Source organism: Thalia democratica, chromosome 5 (genome assembly GCF_965202585.1).
Source record: "Thalia democratica chromosome 5, ktThaDemo2.hap1.1, whole genome shotgun sequence".
Taxonomy (NCBI): Eukaryota; Metazoa; Chordata; class Thaliacea; order Salpida; family Salpidae; genus Thalia; species Thalia democratica.
In genome coordinates, this window is record NC_139169.1 from 64048152 (window position 1) to 64067704 (window position 19553).

Genomic DNA, 19553 nt, shown 5'->3' on the forward strand with positions numbered 1-19553 from the left:
AACATGCAAGAAATATATAAAGTAGTTGCTACTACCTCCTTTGTTTTTGTGAGCCAAACCTGCTGCTTTTGTTTATAATATTTTTATAATGTATTGTGGAGAAAATTCATTTATTGTACCAAATGGATAACAAAGAAAGTGACATTCGAAAAAGGTGTTAAAAGTAAAATTTAAAGCCATGCTAAATTGCAAGTTTCAAAGTATTTTGCAGAAAGATTGAAAGTTTCGTGTTTACTATATACAATGTAAAAATCGAAAATAAATACAGTGTTCAGCTTTTTAAATAAAAGATGTGTTTCAAAATATTTGACTAGGTATATGTTAACTTTGAATTGAAAATAATGAAACTAATAAAATTTTGCACTTTATTTGTTTCTTCCTTACTGTAATTAGTTCCACTTCTGCAATTAAAATAAAATTAACATATTTTCTAAGTGCTCGACCAAAACGGTTATGTTCCTCTTTTTCGTTTGCTTTTAATGAAACACGTTTAGAACTTTTGTTTGACTTGATTTATAGCCTATGTTAGGAAAATTTGATTTATAGAGTGGTTAAAACAAGTATGCACATAAAAAGAAATAAGGCTTTATTATATATAAGGTTTAAGTAATACTGTTTTAGTTGTGGATGTTTTGTTAAAGCTTGTGAGTGTTAGTATAAAAGAAAATCTGTGATTTAACTAGAATGTTTTTTTTATCGTTGGAGATATAGTTTAGAAAATTTAGATAAGTAGTTTGTTCAAAAAATTTTATATTTACCATAAAAGGTTTAAAGTATTAATTTTAATTTTTATTATTTAAGTAAACAGCAAAAAGGCTTATTTATCTGAAGGTTTCTAACTTTACATGTAAAAAATTCATTATATATAATATTTATAAATCTTATTACTGACTTTACTAAACATGCCATTTTTAATAATGTTACAATATAATTAGAAACTAAAATGATAACCAAAACGTTACTAAGTTGTTTCTATATTTTAGTATCTTTAAAATTCATCTAAACAAAAAAAGTTATTAATAAAAAACACTTGCAATTTTCTAGTAATCAAAAGCTTATTTTTATGCAAATATGAGGAGAATATATATTGAACTTTTCGTTGCACTGATTTTATTTCCATGTTTTCATTCAAAAACATTTAATGTTGCTCAAAAAATTGACTATAATGGTTAGTTTATACAATTTTTTTATAAAATAAATTATGTAAACTATAATGCGTGAAGAAAATTATTTAGTTTATGATAAAAATTACAATAAGTTGCATTTTGACTTTATTTTTGATCAGATTTTTCTAACTTGTAGTTTATGCTCATGAATAGTCTAAATGCTTTTCTTTCAAACAAATCTTTAGCTGTCAAACTTAAACGTAATTATAAACGAAACTAAGTTTACTATAGCTCTATATTTTTAAAACAAAACTTTGTAACAAAATAAGAATTTAAAACATTTTTACTTTTATAAACTACGTTGCTAAAAGAAATAATTAAACATTTAAAAATAATTGCAACTATTTTTAATTTAACAAATGTCAAATTGTTTTTTCCAATACTTACATGTTACACATTCATACTTTTGTTCACGCACCGTAACTTCCAGACGTAAATTCTATATTTAAGCGTAAAATTAAAATGATAAATTGGTTTTTGAAAACCATCTTTTAAGTTTTTTAAACGGTTCAAACAAAACTAGAAATTTTTACGTCATTGGTTACATACAAGTGCGTTATTACAACACAAAACTTAATTTTCGCGAGTTACGAAAAAAAAAAAGCTATAAATTTAAACAAAATTTTTAATTTTAAAAAGGGCAAGTTTCTTTAAATAAGAATTTACTTGTTTAATAAACCTACATCATTAAACAAAAATAAAAGTGTAAAAACCAAATTTTCAAACAGAGCTGTGGCCCAAATAAACTTTTTATTTTTGCGATTCAACTGAAATGTGAGAAATCGATACATATATGTAGAAATAAAAAATTAACTTAATAAATTAAATCTTTCACACGGAGCCTACCTTAAGGGCTTTTTTAATAAAAAGGTTTATTTAAAGATGTAAATTTTGAAGGACTCGAGTTTTGTGCTTATGCACAAATCAATTTCAAAACAAGTTCAAAACACAAAACTGTATATTAATTTATATATATATATTGTATAATGTATGTTATATATATATATATAACATACATTAGACAATTTCAAATTGAGGGTTTTTATTCTACACAATGTTTCATGCAAACGCAATGATCACAATTTTTAAAAGATTTCGTCTATAAAGTAAGACAGACAAAGTGATATATACTACTATGAAGCACTACTCTACAATCATTAATAAAATAATTTCTGAAGCTTTAGGGAGCTGGATAGTAAAAACTACCTCGGTTAATTTTAATTTTATTTTAATAGCATAACGTTAAAATAAGTTGAAAATTCGAAATTGATAAACATAATTTATTTCAGTAGTAATCTAAATAATATAAGCAAAAGTACAGAATAAAAACTAAAATCTTTTTTATAACTTTTTTTTTTATTAAATTTATGTCTTCTATTTCCTTCCCTTACTTTTTGTACTTATTCTTATCTTAATTAAACTACAATTTAACTTAAAATATTTTTATGTTGCAGTTGTTAACAGAAGTTGTTAATCTATCTCTAATTACTTTTGTTTATTTTTATTCAATGAGTATTTGTGATGTAACTTTAAATTGTTTACTCAAATAAAATTTAATTTTGAAATTAATTGCTTACAGTAGTAATTGATAAGGGTTAGCCGAAATATATCTTACATGTGTATGCTCAATAAAACGTTTTCGAATGAGATTTGTCTCCACTTTTGTGAAAATTATAAATAAAGTTTTAAAGCTGTCTAGTGCAATAAACTTTTCAAATAGTTAATTAAAGAGTATGAATTAGTTGTAACAATTTAGCTTTTAAAACTTAATGAGTAAAAACATTTTTGCATTAAAACATTGAGTTCGCCACGGTTAGACACACCAATGTTGTACCTAAAGTTTATTACGTGTTTGCTTTACAAAAAACTCGTGGATTTGTTAAAGTATTAAATGCTATTCTGTTGTTAAGTTGTTCTTGCTACCATGACTGGTTGTTACAATCTGATCATGTTGTTTATGTTTTGTAATAAATCTCGAAATATATCAACTACGTGCTATTCTGACACTCGTTACATTGTTCGAGATTCTTAACGTTTATCTTTATAAAGTTTAAACAAGTTTAATGAACAAAAGCATAAATAACAAAAATATTTTGTTTAAGAACTTTAAAAACATACAATTAAAATTACATCTTTTTAGAAAACAACAGAATAGTAGGAGGAACTAATGCCAATGAAGGAGAATTTCCTTACCAGTGCTATCTACGACTAATTTATAATTCCAACTATTTTTGCGGATGTTCAATAATATCGGAGAAATGGGTTTTAACAGCTACGCACTGCACTGAAGAGTAAGATTAATTCTTAAATTCTCTTTTATCCTTAGATGAAAACCTCTTGTGTGATTTCATTCACAGTTTAAAATAAAAATTAAAAAAAAACTTATTTTGTGTTATATTTGTACCATAAACACAATTTGTAACTCTAACTTAATATATATTCATATAAGCATTTAATCTAACAATTCAAATTTACATTAGATAATAAAGAAATGAGATTCTGAATTATTTTAGTTTTTAATTACGTTTAGTTATTTTCAATAATTATTTTTTCAAATAAAGGACAAACTATATACTGTGTTTGTTCAGTTTATAACTGTTGTTGATAACAATCATTAAAAGACGAATACTTTATTAACAGTTTTTATAATTTCATACGTAGATAACTAATCTTAGAAAATAACATTAGTAAATTTGAAACAATATAATTTATAACACACTATAAAAGTTTTAGTCAAAAAGTAACCCTCTAATGTTTTGGTTTATAAATAATGTTTTAATGACAAAAATGTTAAAAGAACCCTACCAGATTTTGTTCGGTTAAAATCATTCTTTTTGTTTTTTTTTAATTTATTAAGTAATTTTATTTACTTTATGTCAAAAAGTTTTTTTTTAACCCAAACACGTAGTACAGTATAAAGGTAGTCTTTGGCAATTTAAACTATAAAAAGTTTTAACGTTTTTTCAAGTTCATAATCGTACTTACCTTAGTATACTTTAACGTTTTGTTGTTATCGACAGTTATGCTTTTTCTGATATGATAGTTGTTGCTGGAGTAACAAATAGAAATGATTTGACGAACATTCAAGAATTTACTCTTACAAGAAAACTTGAATATCCTGGTTATTTTAAGTTATTATTATAAAGATCAAAATCAAAGATTTAGCCAACAAACTTTAAAATTTGTATTTTTAACAGTGCGATTTATTAGATTAATTTAAATTTTATTTTAAATCATTGAAGCTACTCTTTATAAATGAAAAAATTTTAAACATAAAAATAAAATTCTTATATACTAAAAGTTTTAAACTTGTATTTATGATATTAAATTAAAATTTTTGTGTTTATTACAAAAGCTTAGTTTATGTAACTAAAATCTACAAAAACTTAAAAAAGATGATTTGCTTTAGGTATAACGCTTACTTAAAACTAGTCTAATTTGTTTTACTTTTTTTTCAGCTGATTTATTTTATATAGTAGTTATTAAAACTAAAGTTACACAAAGAATTTTGTTTGTAGTGTTAGAACTAAATTAACTTCTAAAAGCAATAGGTTGACTAAAATATTTTTTGCCATATAATTAATATCTGTTAACATAGAATGTCGCGTATTAATAATTTGTCGATAACAACTTGTTGTAATAATTTGTTAGGTTACGAAGAATCAACTAATGAAAATGACATTAGCTTGCTTGAACTGGATAAAAATATTATTTTCAATGGTTTCGTTCAACCAGTTGCAATTCCCAGTCAGGGTGCAAATATTCCTGTCAACACAATTTGTGTTATAACTGGACTCGGAAGGCTTTCATTAGGTAAAATTTTTGTCTCTAAACAATACCTATCACTCAACGTACATTGATATAAAAAACCTAGTAAGTATTATTAATTAAATAAAAACTATAAAATTTAGTGAAAAACCCTTAGTGAGTCAGTATTAGTAAAATATGTACATTTATCAAAAATAAAATATAAATTAGGCTTGTTTGTCTATAAAACGACTTCACGCTACTATTTTAACTTTAATCTACTACAGATTATTTTAATTAAGTAATGTATAATATTAATAGTAATTTTGTCTATCAAATAAGCTTCTTTCTTAAATTAAAGCTAACTTGCTAAACTCGCCTTAAAAAAGAACGAAAAGTATAAGTAAAGATTTAAGTAAGCACGAGTTTATAATGTACTTGTGATTTCAGAAATATATCGTATTTATCAAACACAATAAATTTTAAACTGTTTAAAATTTATTGTGTTTAGAAAATACGAAGCATTGTCTCTTATCAAAATTGAATTTAAATAATAAATCAACACTCACTTATTTTTGTAGTTGCGTAAAGTGTTAAAGCAATAAAGTATTATAAATTTAAATAAAACTATTAATTTCAGGAGGACCTCTTCCCTTACAGCTTCAAAAAGCAGATGTAAAAGTTTTTAGTAATGATCAGTGTGAAGACTATTTGAGAGTACGAATACCTACAATTGAAATACTTGATTCTATGTTATGTGCTGGGTTAGTTTAAAAACTTTAAAATTTTAACTTTTAGTATATTCATAAAAAATGTTTCGAAACAAAGTGTTAAATTATGCTATTTAACATAGTTTAAAAAAAAACAAACTTTGACTTTTTCTAACTAAATAGTTTATTATTAGATACTTCAAAGTACTTAAAATACAACTTTAATAAATGTCAAAAAATAAACAAACAGGACAAACAGTTATAAATATATTTGAATTAAAATTTAATTTTATAATTAGCTTTTTTAATTTTCGACTGAACTATAGAATAGAGATAGGAGGAGTGGACAGTTGTCAAGGTGACAGCGGAGGACCATTGGTTTGTCCGGATGGGGCAACTTCGTACCTTCACGGGGTTACCAGTTTCGGTATTGGGTGCGCTCTACCGGAACTACCTGGGGTCTACACTCGAGTTTCAGAGTACAGTGATTGGATAAACATCTATTTGAAAAGTAAGTTTTTAATTACCTTATGTTATAAAGTGTTTTTATAGTTTATACTTTGTCAGAAAAACATTAGAATGATTAAGAATTTGTTTTAAGTTTATGAACTAAGGATGCTGTTATCTAAACATTTACTTATTTTGATGTTAAACATAGGATTTTTTAATAACATAAAACAAGTCTTTGATCTAAACTTAGCCTTAACTTATTGTCAAAAGTACAGTTAATAAAATTGTAAGCTTTCAACAGTTTTAATGTTTAAACAATATTTATTAAAAACCTTTTTTAACCTATGTTCTATATAATAATACAAGTGCGAATTAACTATTCTATTTGTTATCTAGTTTCAGTACAGAAAAGTTCCGATCTTATCAAAACTTAAAGAATTATAAAATTGCTCTATACCATATTGTTGAGTAAGGGTTGAGAATTAAAACTTGTTCATGCATGAAATAAAGACAAAACTAAGATATGGCGTATTCAAAACTTTCAAATTATTAATGTATAATAATTGAATAAAACATGTACTAGTTAAAAATTAAACTAATGCAAAAAGTAAAAGTTTAATATAAATTAAAAATTACCCAAAACTAAAAATAAAATATTTAAAACAAGTATCAACAAGATCTAAAATCTAGATTAAGATTAAAGTAATCTTAATTATAAATGTTATTTTAGTTTTAAAACTTTATAACTATTATTTAAACTATTTTTTTCAGAAAACAACTGTAATAGTACATCATTATGCCCACCAGAATCTACTTGTGTAACAACTTTCGAAGGATACAATTGCATCTGTAGTAATGAATTATACTACAATGGATCATCTTGTGTTGGTTAGTTTAAAACCTACTAGTTTAAATAAACACATTCCTTTGAAAAAAAAATTAAATTTTAATGTATAAAGACAAAATTTTCGTTCATAAATTTCTAAACTTAAGTTTTCGTTCAATATTTGTGTATTTTGCTGTATATTTTCATGCTTTTTTATTGACTGTCATAATTAATTAGAAACAAAAAATATTTATGAATTTGAAAACACAACTGATAGTTTTGGGTATTTAGTATCTCCTAACTACCCATTGCCTTACGACAATGATCAAAGTTGTTCTTCTACAATAAATTCACGACCAGGGATGGTAAGTTAGAAAACATCAAAAGTGTTTTTTCATTTTTTTTTTCATCTTAATCATAAAATCTTATATTTCTTGTGTTAGTATTTATTTAATTACACTTAGCACTATAGTAATCATTTAACTTTTTTTACTAATAATTTGAAGTAATAGAATAAGTTGGTAAAAATATGGCGTAAAGTTTTATCGTCATTATATTTTAACTTAAAATACTTTAAGTTAAAAGTAATAAATGTGTAGGGGTGGCTTGGCGTTTAGCCAACAGATTCTTCGCTCTACTGAGCATAAAAGATAGCTTGTTTTAATGAAGTAAAATCATTCATCCGTATAAATTGATGCTAACAGCTAAACAGTAAAACACAATATAACATTTTTGAGTGAAACAATAAAATCTTATAATATTTGAAGTTATAAACAGTAGTAATGGTGACACAGTTAACAGCACATAGATAAATAAAATTGGTGTTAGCCTAATCTAAGAATGTGATTATAGTGTGAATATTATACAATTTTAAGTCCATTTGTTTAGTTGAAGTTCTCATTATTTATAAATGTGTTAAATTTTCTTTACAAAATTGATTGACCCCTCCCTATAATAGCCTTAGTAACATTTTGTTTGTTTCTTTGTTCATACAATTTATCTGCCTTTATGAAATAATTTTAAGTATATTGCTTTAAAAAGATAGAGGATATCTATTTTTAGTGAATATTAAATTTCAGCAAGGTAATTTAATTAGCCCTGTTTTATATCAGCAGAGCTAATTTGACTCCTTTAGTGACATTTAAAAAAAACAAGTTTTAAAGAAACCAAAATCTAGATTCAAAACTTTTTGAGTTAAAAGGTGAGTACCAGCAGGTGTGGGCGCAGCAGAATACCAATTGACATTTAAAAATATGGCCATGCTAGGTTTTGAACCCGCACGGTTGAGATTAGGCTGTTCTGAGGCCTTACGCCTTAACCTTTCGGCCATCGGGGCTTACTGAAGTTATCATATTTAGCTTTTACAAATTTTATAACTCTAGAAATTTTTCCCAAATTTCTGCACTGCAATTATATTCTTAGATGTAAGTTCAAGAAATTATGCTAAAACAATTAACTATATGTCTATTTGGCTAAAATAACAAAAAAACTAAATAAAAAATGAATTCATAAAACAAACATAAGATACGAACTTATTTATTTTTAAAATATTTTGTTTACAACAACATTAAAGTCGTTTTAAATGTTCTTTCTTTTGTGTTTGTTTAAGCCTAAAAGTTCATTTATTGTAAATTTTTTTATTAAACATGCTAAACTTACATATTTTAACTAGTTTTCTAACTTATGTGATAAAAACCTCTACTTAGGACGTTTTAAAAGTTTTTTTGTATTTATTTTTACCAAAAAGTTTGAACTTTGTAAGATTATCTTTTTTATAACTGCTTACCAAATCATTTTAAATTGTTTGTTGTCATAGGAAATTATATTACCTATACAAACTGTTACTAAGTTTAACTGCTGAACAGATTATTAGACTATCTGAATTGTAATATATGTTGTCAATAAGGATTGTAGGTAGATATTTTTAGGATAAGTTACTTTCTTTGTTAAGTACAGTATTTGTTTTTTTTTTTCATAAAGCTTTCTTTAAAATAACTTTAAAGACGCTTTAATTGTGTTTTTGTTTCTGTAAAAAAGTTTATTTATTGTAAGTTTATATAATATACCTGCTTAAACTAAAGTTTTATTGTTTTTTGTATTTTTGTGCTAAAAACCTCTACATAAGAGGTTTTATAAGCATTTTTACGTTTTTTGTTACTAAAAAGTATATTTACTAATTTTTTTGTTAAAACTGCTATCTTTAGATTAAAACTGTCTGTCTAATTTATGTACTAAAACAATATTATTAGAATTTTGTATTCTATAACTTTGTTTTCGTGTTTATAAAACCTTAAAAGTATATTTATTCTCATATTCTCTACTTAAATTGCCTATAAAGCCATGCCTCGACCAATAACTAATTTTAAATATGTAGAAAAGGGTTCTACTAAGTACGTTTAAACAGTTTTTTAGGTTTATTTTAAGTGAAAGACTAATTATTGAAAAAGTTTTATTGAAACTTTTAAAATTATTACTTATAACTATTAAAAATGAGTTCTAGTTATTACGTTTAAAACTTTTTTTGCTTTTATTTTAAACATAAATTTATTAAAATTATTTTTTATTTAAAATTGATTAAATTCCAACCTTTTAATCTATAAATTTGTTTTATTACATTTCAACAGTTTCTTATTTTGTTTTAAGAAAAAAATTATATTTGTTCACCAGTTTTAATCATTTTTACATCTTAAAGTGTAAACTTTTTTCAAAATACAATTTATTATTATACTTTAAATAAGTAAATGCTACTTTTTATTAGTTTTTATTTAAAATAGAAACAATTAATAAATAACTATATGTTAAAAATATCCCTTTGCGTATTTAAATTAACTTAAAAAAGATAATACGTTAATTAATGCTTTTATTAAAAATATTTTAAAATCGTGTAATTTTATTTTACATTAAATGTAGAAAAATTATAAAAGTTTTTGTTTAAAACTTTTAAATCGATATTATAAGTCTTATTAAACAACAATTATTTTATCTTAATATTTAATTTATATATAAATTAATTTTGAATAGGTAAGGTTGATTTTTACATGTAATTTTTAAACAAAATAATATTTATTTAGATATTTTAACCTTTAAAACAACATAACTAATTTGTACAAATAGCGAAAGTTAGATAAAGTATAGTGTAAGAATACATTAAAAAACACTTGAAAATATGCCTGTTTAAAACTGATATTTAAATTTAATTTTTCAAACTCGCATTGGTTTCATCGCTATTTAACTATTTACAATAATGAACTTTTATATTAGATAACAGTAAGCTTTTTTTAAACGTTGAATACTTTCTTCAAAAAAGCTATTTTTTGTGCTCAGTAGAGCGAAGGATCTGTTGGCTAAACGCCAAGCCACCCAATGTGTAGTTTTGTTTTTTTACACACAAACAACTTCTTACAAACTATTAGTTTAATGTCATTTGTACCCTAAAACTTAAATTACTATCTCAAATGATTGTTAAACATAAACACTTTAAACAATGAAACATAATTGTAACTTGAATTTCACTTAAAGGACAAAATTTAACTATGTTATTGTCATTTTAAATTTAGTAAAGCAGCCGTTAAAAGATAAAGAAAAAATTAAACGTTGTTTTTTTATTATCCTTTGTAAATTCAAAAATAAGTGCAATTTAATATTTGATATAGTTTTGTTGTATTAACATAGTTTATTATTATTACAAATAGTATAATACAGTTACTTGAAATAAGCTTCATTGAAACTGATATTGAACAAGATGATTATTGCAGCTATGATGCATTGCAACTAAATGTTGGAAGCGAAGTAGTAAGTGAACATTTGTAAAATAAATAAGACTATTTAAATTTTTAAAACTAAATAACACATCTAGATTTAGTTTACCTGGGATAATCAAACCTTTTTTATATGAAACAGATTTTAAGATTTATTTAAAGATTATAAAATCTAAAAATAACAATTTAACTAGTACGCTGGACACAAGTTTTGTTCTACAACGCCAGCAAGAAATTTTGTGACAGATGAAAAAGTAGAAATCATTTTCACTAGCGATAGCTACGTACAAAAAAAAGGATTTATTATAGAATGGAAGTTTCTTGAAGGTATAATAAGTTTATGATTTTGTATTTAAAAAAGTTATGTCTTTAGTAAACTGAAAGTATTTTTCGTCAACTTTTATGGACTACTTTTATTTGTTAGGTACTGTTTTTTGTTTGTTGTTAATTTATGATTAAAAATATATAAATCTTAGTTCCTAAAAGTTTAATGAAAAAAAATTATGTTAACACTTTAATACTTTTTCAAATAAGTTTCTGCTATTTAATTTAGTTCATTGTAAAATATTTCAAGTATAAACTGAAGCTAAATAAGTTGAAACTAATCGCTTTAGAACATTAAATAACGAAATAAGTTCAAAATCTTGTAGAAAACTGAAAAAAAACTAAGGAAAAACTTTTGCACAAACTTGTGTACCCTAAACTGTACTTTTATATTATACTTCAATTTTGTAATGAACTTATACAATACAAAAGCTTTAAAAAAATTACGGTTTAAAATTACGAATTTAAAAAAACATCTTTAGTCTGACGAAAACAGCTATAAATTTATTGATCACATATTTTTTTAAGTACCTTTTAGTACTAATTATAATGAATCTGTTACAGACTGTGCTGATGAAAACAACTTCAGATGCTGGGATGGGTCTTGTGTTTCAAAAATAAATAAATGTGATGGAAAAGTTGATTGTCCGAACGACAACTCTGATGAGGTTGAATGTGGTGAGTTATGTAAAAGTTAAACTGTTTACATATTCTCTTATGTTAAAAAATGAGTCAGTACATTTTTTTAAATTAAACTAAAAGTGTAGTTTTTTGTTAGAATAAAAAATCGTTCATAACTTTTTTCTTTAAATTTTATTTAAACTAGCTGTAAGTTTAAACTAAAAGGTTAGAAAGTTTGCTTTGGTTTTTAGAAAGAAGTTCAACTACCTATGGTCAATGTGGAAAAAATCAAAACCGTATTCAGTTTACATGGGTAAATAGTTAATTATAAGTATATTTCTAAACCTAAAAACTATATTAGTCGCATTTAAGTGTAATCAATAAAACTTTAAAGTACAAAAATTAATATTAAGCTAAGATCTAAAATGTTGTTTTTAAGCTTGTAAACAATTTTATCGTCTTAGTTTATCGCTATAATCTAAAAGCTAACTATCAAACCAAACACACAGGACAACAGAATTATTGGCGGCAACTTGGCTGCAAACAACTCGTATCCTTGGATGGTGGCATTGTACAGGGGATTGAATCAATTCTTGTGTGGTGCTTCCATAATAAGTTCTAATTGGATTTTAACTGCTGCTCACTGTGTTCACAGTGCAGTAATTTACAATCCAGAGTTTGTTTTGATAGTTAGAACTTTGTTTTTTTTTTGTATGTGCGTTCTTTGAAAAAACTTTTTTTTAGTTTTAACATCGCAAGTCAACTGAAAAATTAGTAATTAAGATTATTGACTTTTTTTTTGAAATTGCAGTGTGTGTTTTAACTAAAGTACCTTCTATTTTAAAGTGCATCTTAAATTAACCTCAAAAAATTCTTGTGTTTATACTTTTTATCGAATTGTAAATTACGCGTTACATTTAAAAGTTTACATTTAGTTTTTATTTAACTTTTACTGTTAGATATTTTATTCCAATTTCACTGAATACCTTTACTAGTAAGTACAAAAATTATATGATACTAATCGAGTTGAAAAAAAAGAACTTTTGAAACTTAGTATTATAAAGTTACAAAAATTAGAAAAAATAACATTGAGTTGTTTTATTGATAATTTTTAATTGTAAAACACTTTTAGTGAGCTGATAGGAATAATTGGAACAAACAACAGACTGGATAATTCTAATAGAATATTTTTTAATGACGTAATTATCTACCCTGGATGGGATAAGTAAGATTATTCTTTTATTTGTTTAAAAATTTTGGTGGTGTAAAATTTTTAGCATTTTTGAACTTAATTTTATAACAAAAACTATGTTTTTAGTCAATCTAAATAAAGATCAATAAACTTTTAGAAACAAACTTTAAAACTATTCCGTTTTAAGATTTTTTTCTATTTATTGTTTAGTTATGTTAAATGTTACTTTTATATCGTTCATTGTTAATGCTTAAAGTGTTAGTTCGTACCAGTGGCGTAGCGTGGTATTTTGGTCAGGGGGTGCGCAAATTTTTTTCTCAAAAAATCCTCTAAATTAAAACTTTTGTAATTAGCTATAAAAAAAAATTTTTTAAGTAATGTAATTGAAATAAATTTATTAAGTAAAATAAGTTCGTTAACTGTTTTAAAAAATATTTATATATTACAAAATTAAACAATTAAATAAAAGTATAAATTTAATAAGAATTACTTATACTTGCAAAAATGTAAACTTACCAAATAAAAATTGTTTTTATTAATTACAGTAAACTTTATATCTTTAAAAATTAATATATTCAATAAAACGAAAGTATCTGTTTTATTTACGAAAAAAGTATCAATCTCTTTAATATACAATACAACATCGATAACAACACCTTATTGCACATAATTTTAATAAAGTTACACAGAAATTAAAATAGACCAACTTTATAACTGTTATTACAGTTTATTAAAACTTTATAAAATAGTTAAAAGTATAATTTTTAAATTTAATTCATTTGATTGTATTTGTTTGAAATTAAAATCACAAACAAAGTTTATTTCTCATAGACCGACACGCTTTTTCTTGTATGTTTACGAAAATAAAGTTCAGAAAACTAGCAGTAGTCTTAACAATGTAGCATAAAAATTTTTTTTTAATTGTTTAATTTTTCTTTAAGCGTGACGTATTTTTGTAAACTTTTTTTAGAAAAATGATCTGCCATAAGGTTATACTACAGCGGTGCGCTTTATTAATTGCGTGCTTTTTGAGTATAAATTCTTATGAAGTTTATGAACTTATAAAATTTTTCCTTATGGAGTTTTTCATCAACATCGGTGCGCATTTGCAATTACGCACCGATTCAGTATATTGAGTAATGACATATACTTTCCTAACTTATCACTAATTGGTAGTCAAAAATTGGTTTAACTTTTTGAATACTAGATAAACATAGTTGAAAAAAGGCAAATTAAGCAGAAAAAATAAACTATAAAGAATAAAGATATTACATTCTTTTTTTTGGTAGGCACGCATGCGCCAGTGTCCCTCCCCACGCTACGCCCCTGGTTCGTACTAAAAATTATATTGTTCAAGAAAAACCTAGTTTGTTAGTAAGTATAACACAAGACTTTTTTTTTAATCAGTGTACGTTAAAAACTTTGATTCTTAAAATGTATATTCTTAACCCCTTATCACATAGCTGTACGTAGTCTTCACATTATAGCTGTTGCTTATTGTAATAAGACTGAATGTTAATTTTCGATACCTAATCTTATCATATAGTAATAACTTAACCATAAATACTTTGTTGAGAGAAAAACAAGACTAAACAATTTTACACTAACTTTATAAGGTATACTATAAGCTACTATGAAAATAATTCACAAGCAGAAAAATTTTAGTATGCAAACTAAAAAGTATATTTGTTTATGTTGTTGTAGCCTATATCTGAATATATTGATTTTTTTTGATACTTTTAGAGACAATTTACACTCAAAAGGTTAGGTACACATTAACAAAATGTATTTATATGTTTTTTTTTCTGTTTACCTTGAAATTTAACGTTACAGCGCGGTTTTAGTAGGAGATTTAGCACTACTACACACGACGGAGGAAATATTATTCACTGATAATATTTCACCAATCTGCTTACCTTCTGAAGAAAACTCACCGGTAGCTGGTGATATTTGTATTAATACTGGCTGGGGAATACTAGGTAATTTAGACCTTTTATATTAAGTATTAAAATAAAAACGTTTAAGGTATGTTTTTAAATAGAAAACTTAGTATATTAATTAATTATAATAGGTATTCGAACCCAATGTTAAGCTTATTATTCCACTTGCTAAAAGTACTGCGTATTTATTTCATTTCGGAAAACTTTAAAGTTGTAATTATACTTAAATACTTAAAAACGAAATGGTTAAATCGTTTTTGCCTAACACATATATATGTATATAAACTGTATATATGTTCTTTGAAGTGAAAGAAGGTTTTGTTTAAAGTAAAAAATACAAAAATGTAAATAGTACAATATTTTACAGCCACTGGTAGCATACTTCCAACACAGTTGTACCAAGTTCGCTTGCCCATAGTTGACAATAATATCTGCGAAGATGCTTATTCAAACGTCAACGTAGTTTACAGAGGAACTATATGTGCGGGTAGCGTAGAAAATGGCGGAATTAGTACTTGCCATGTACTTAGTACTTATTTTATTGTTTTTAAAGGATTAATTGAAAAAGTATTAAAACTACAGATTTATTTAAGAAAATCAGTTTATATAGTGCCAATTACAAAAGTTAGAGACATAAAAACTATTAATATATTTTAAATTTTGGTCTTAATTTGTTATAAATATTACACATATTATAATGCAGATAAAAATATTCATAAAAACTAAATTTAATACGTTTGTAACAAACTGCTCAAAAGTCTGAACTTTTTTATACAAAAACACATTGTTTGAAATTTATCCAACTAAAGGGGGATTCTGGTGGTCCACTTGTTTGTTTGAAAGGTCGTTCGTTTGTTCAGTTCGGAATTGTTTCGTATGGTCCGAATTCTTGTGGGGCTTTGGGCTGGCCTGGTGTCTTCACTGATGTCCACTTCTATCGTGACTGGATCATTGAAAATGCAGACGGTAATGAGATTAATAACATTGCTTTTAATATTAGTTTTCTAAAAGTTTTTAACAAAGTCTTGAATTTATTTAAACTGTATTTTAAATAAAACCTTGTGTAGATACAAACGAGTGCTTGTGCAGTCCATGTTCAGTTGATGCAGTGTGTGAAAACACAATAGGAAATTTTACTTGTACTTGTAAAGATGGGTTTACTGGAACTGGATTTGTATGCAATGGTAGTTTTTTAAAATCACAACTTTATACCGAACGGTTGTACTTATTGTACACATTTTCTACTGCGTAGTTTTGTATAATGTATTTGGTAAACACAATTTATGTTTAATAAAGTTTTAGTTTTCAAGCTAATTTTAACATTTATTACAGAGCAACAATATAAATTAGTCAAATATGTTACCATATTACTAAATAAATGGTCTAAAAAATAGTTTAACACTACATAGATGAATAAGTACAATATTAGAATTGTAAAGTTTTACGACATTTTAAATATAAAAATGGATATTGTAGTTTAATCTTTTAAAGTCAAACAACTTAATAAACCCTTCAAAAAAGAGTTACTGTATAAACAAAGCAAAAACATAAAATTCTTAACTTTAGTATTTTATAACTGAAATCTTAACTAGCTTGTTTAACTTTGACTATCTTGTTAAACCAATAACCATAGTATAAATTACTAAAAAAAAGAAAAAATTGTAATATTTTTAACTTTGACTATTGCAAGGTTTACTGATTATTTGATTTTTTTTTCAAATAAAGTTAAAACTTATACACCTGCTGAATGTTTAATTAATAAAAATTAATTGTTAAGTTTTTATTGTTCGTGTACAAAATATAGTGCAATTAATAACATTGCTTTTTTAACTGTTTTTTAATTGGTGTTTTTCTAAGATTAGAATAAACTAACAAATCTTTGTTTTTAAGCAGTACTAAAAACGTGATAAACTAAAGTACGATTTTAGACATAGATGAATTCATGATAAATAATGGAAATTGTGGAGAGGGAAATGTAACGAGAGCAAACTGTGTTAATACGAACGGAAGTTTTATGTGTAATTGCAATACTGGTTTTGAAGATAAACCCATTTGTTTAGGTAAATAATTGTTAATGTTCATTTAATGTTTGTATGATGGTTACAGTAAGGTTAATAGAATTAATTGTACAAAAAAGTTTCTTTTATTCAGTACACAGTTTTTTTTCTCTTTATTCTAAAACCATTTGAATTAAAAAAAATATATAAAAAAGAAAATTTAACAAAGAAACTTATCTTTAAATGTAGATATAGACGAATGTTTAATAAATAACGGTGGCTGTGGAGATGCTTCAAGTACTGAATGTGTAAACAATTGGGGAAATTTTTCGTGTCAGTGTAAACAAGGGTATAACGAAACAGCATCAAACTGTATTGGTTGGTATAATTTAAAAATTGTTGAGCACACCTTGGGTTTTTTTCGTATGAAATTTTCTGTAGAATAATTAAAATTACTAAAACACCAATAGGACAATTACTTGCACAAACTTTAAATTTTGGTTTAAAAATCTAAGCACTTTTCTTTAACTATTGCATTACAAGTAATCAGTAATTAATTTTATACAGTGTCTCAAAACTAATGAGACTAGCTGAAATCTAAAACATCTAAAAAAAAGCATCTCTTTTTTCTTGCTGATTTGTAAACTGATGCTGTGAATCAAATTTTTTTTATATTACACTTGACTTTTGTAGTTTAACTCAGTCATTAAAATTTGACTTTAGACTAATAGTTTTTTCTGAAAATATTAACATATTGCAGACATAGATGAGTGTTTAATTGACAATGGAAATTGTGGAGAAGGAAATGTAACGAGAGCTTCATGTACAAACTCACCTGGAAGTTTTAAGTGTGAATGTAATGAGGGCTATGTAGATCCACCCACATGTGAAAGTAATTGTTTTAATATTAAAAAGTAAAACATTTTTTTAAGAAATTACTATTTTTTAAATAACTTGATAGTTTCATTTGCTTATAAATTTGAATTTATCAAAAAGATTTGAAAAACTCAAATTAAAATTAAAAACTAGTTATAAATATCTATTGAAATTTTATTTATTTTGTTATAGTGCTTTCGATAATAAACTTTGATTAAACAATAAGTTTTTTACGTTATCAAATTCTAAAGTACAAGCCCATTACTTTAATTAATTTGGCTTAATCATTATTTTTATAATTAAAACACCAAAAATACACAGGTTCAGCATCAGTTTTGAAAAGTGGCTTACTACTAGTGCTTGTTTTGTTTCTGTCCACATGCTTTGCTGATGAAATGAAATGCCAATAAAAATTCAATTTATGCAAACTTCTTCACTTCAAGCTGTATTATATTGCACTTCATTTTATTTTTTTTAGTCATTGTACTTGTGTTTGTAGTTTTATTATTTACTTCATTTACTGTGAAACAGTGTTTAAAATAGTTTTTTTTTTTATTAACTCTAACTTATGCAATTTAAAAACTGCGTTTCATCATACATTTAAATCTTATTTTTTTCAATAAAAAAATTGTTATATATTGGTAAGATTTAAATGATAGGTTAGATTTAGACATCACACTAAGTAAACTAGCAATTTATAAATATTAAAAGTATTAATTACTTTAAGTATTGATAAATATAAGTAACTTTACATTTATACACAGCAACAAAAAAACTTTCGTTCGCAGATACAGTTTTGTATTTTATAAAAACTTGTTTTTATATAGTTTTAAAAGTTTAATTTTAAATATATTATCACAAAACTCTTATTTCAGAGTTTCATTTTTTTATTGTTTTTTTAAAGACTATACTAAAACATATGTTGTACTATGTCATTAAAAAGCAACAAAATTTGTTACTAAGTACTTTAATGACTTGTATTATAGTTTTTTTAGATATCGTTATTTTATGTCTATGAGCTTAACTCTTGTAAAACATTCTTTCAACTTTATAGACAGTTTCTTACTTTTCAGCTTTAAATGATGTCACAAGCGCTTATTTAAAAAATTTCTTTCTTAAAGTTAAGTTGCAATTATTTTAAATTTTTTAAAGGTGTTTATTGGAAGTCAGGTTAAAACGACCACATTACAATTAGTCGATCGTAAACCGTTTTATATCTAAAACATATTTGTTTTATAGTAAGTATGTTATATACAACTGCAAAACTGATATTCAAAATAAGTAACTTTTTGCCAAGAGATGAGTTTTGTCAGTATTTCTAGCGAAGTTCTGTATAGATAATCATATACTTTAAAACTCTAAAATAAATGTGACTAAACTATTAAAATTTTTATAAAAAGCTATATTTTGTTTTTGTTAGCTGATTTATAGTTTCGTATTATTTTTTCAAAAGTTATTTTTATGGGTAAGTCAATTGATGTTTAACACGAACTTAAAGTAATAACATTCTTTTATTATTTGTGTATAGCTTATTAATCATTATTAAAAAAACTGTCAGGTTGATACAAACTATTCAAAAAAATACTTTATTTAACTACTTTAAAATATTATAAGCGTAAGTTATTTTTTTTTTCTAAATAAATTTTAAAACTCAATGAAAAACATAAGTATTGAGTTAAGACTTCTGTTAACTCTCTCAAGCAGGGTTTCATAAACTTTTTTTCATCAGGACATCTTTAAAGACACTAGAAAAGCAATGGCCCTGTTCATTAAGATTGTTAAGAAAGTGCCCTCAAATAGTCTAACAACTTGTTTCTTTAATTTTCATCATTAACTTGAGAAAATTTAACGTAAGTTTTAAATTTTGACCTTTTATCTTTCTTAAAAATTTTCATACTTTAAAAAACCACAAAAATTGTAGTCATTATTCAGATATATTTAGACCT

The 19553-nt window shown here is 24.6% G+C and overlaps 1 protein-coding gene across 2 annotated transcripts; it reads left to right on the forward strand.

Annotated features, from left to right (window-relative positions):
- The first annotated feature begins 1038 nt into the window (after nt 1–1038).
- Nucleotides 1039–18243, forward strand: LOC145835812 (ovochymase-like). 2 transcript variants are annotated; one of them, XM_082943533.1, is made up of 22 exons: nt 1039–1168; nt 3307–3457; nt 4187–4287; nt 4818–4979; nt 5554–5677; nt 5950–6134; nt 6845–6961; nt 7137–7264; nt 10602–10691; nt 10852–10984; nt 11546–11659; nt 11854–11915; nt 12112–12278; nt 12735–12827; nt 14628–14773; nt 15102–15256; nt 15544–15700; nt 15802–15918; nt 16663–16794; nt 16981–17109; nt 17492–17623; nt 17929–18243. In XM_082943533.1, the coding sequence occupies exons 1-22, from the start codon at nt 1072–1074 to the stop codon at nt 18015–18017; spliced, it is 2781 nt and encodes a 926-aa protein (XP_082799659.1). In that variant the 5' UTR covers nt 1039–1071; the 3' UTR covers nt 18018–18243. The 2 variants fall into 2 exon arrangements, with proteins under 2 accessions (XP_082799659.1, XP_082799660.1); XM_082943534.1 differs by having other exon boundaries at nt 7191–7264.
- Nucleotides 18244–19553: the final 1310 nt, after the last annotated feature.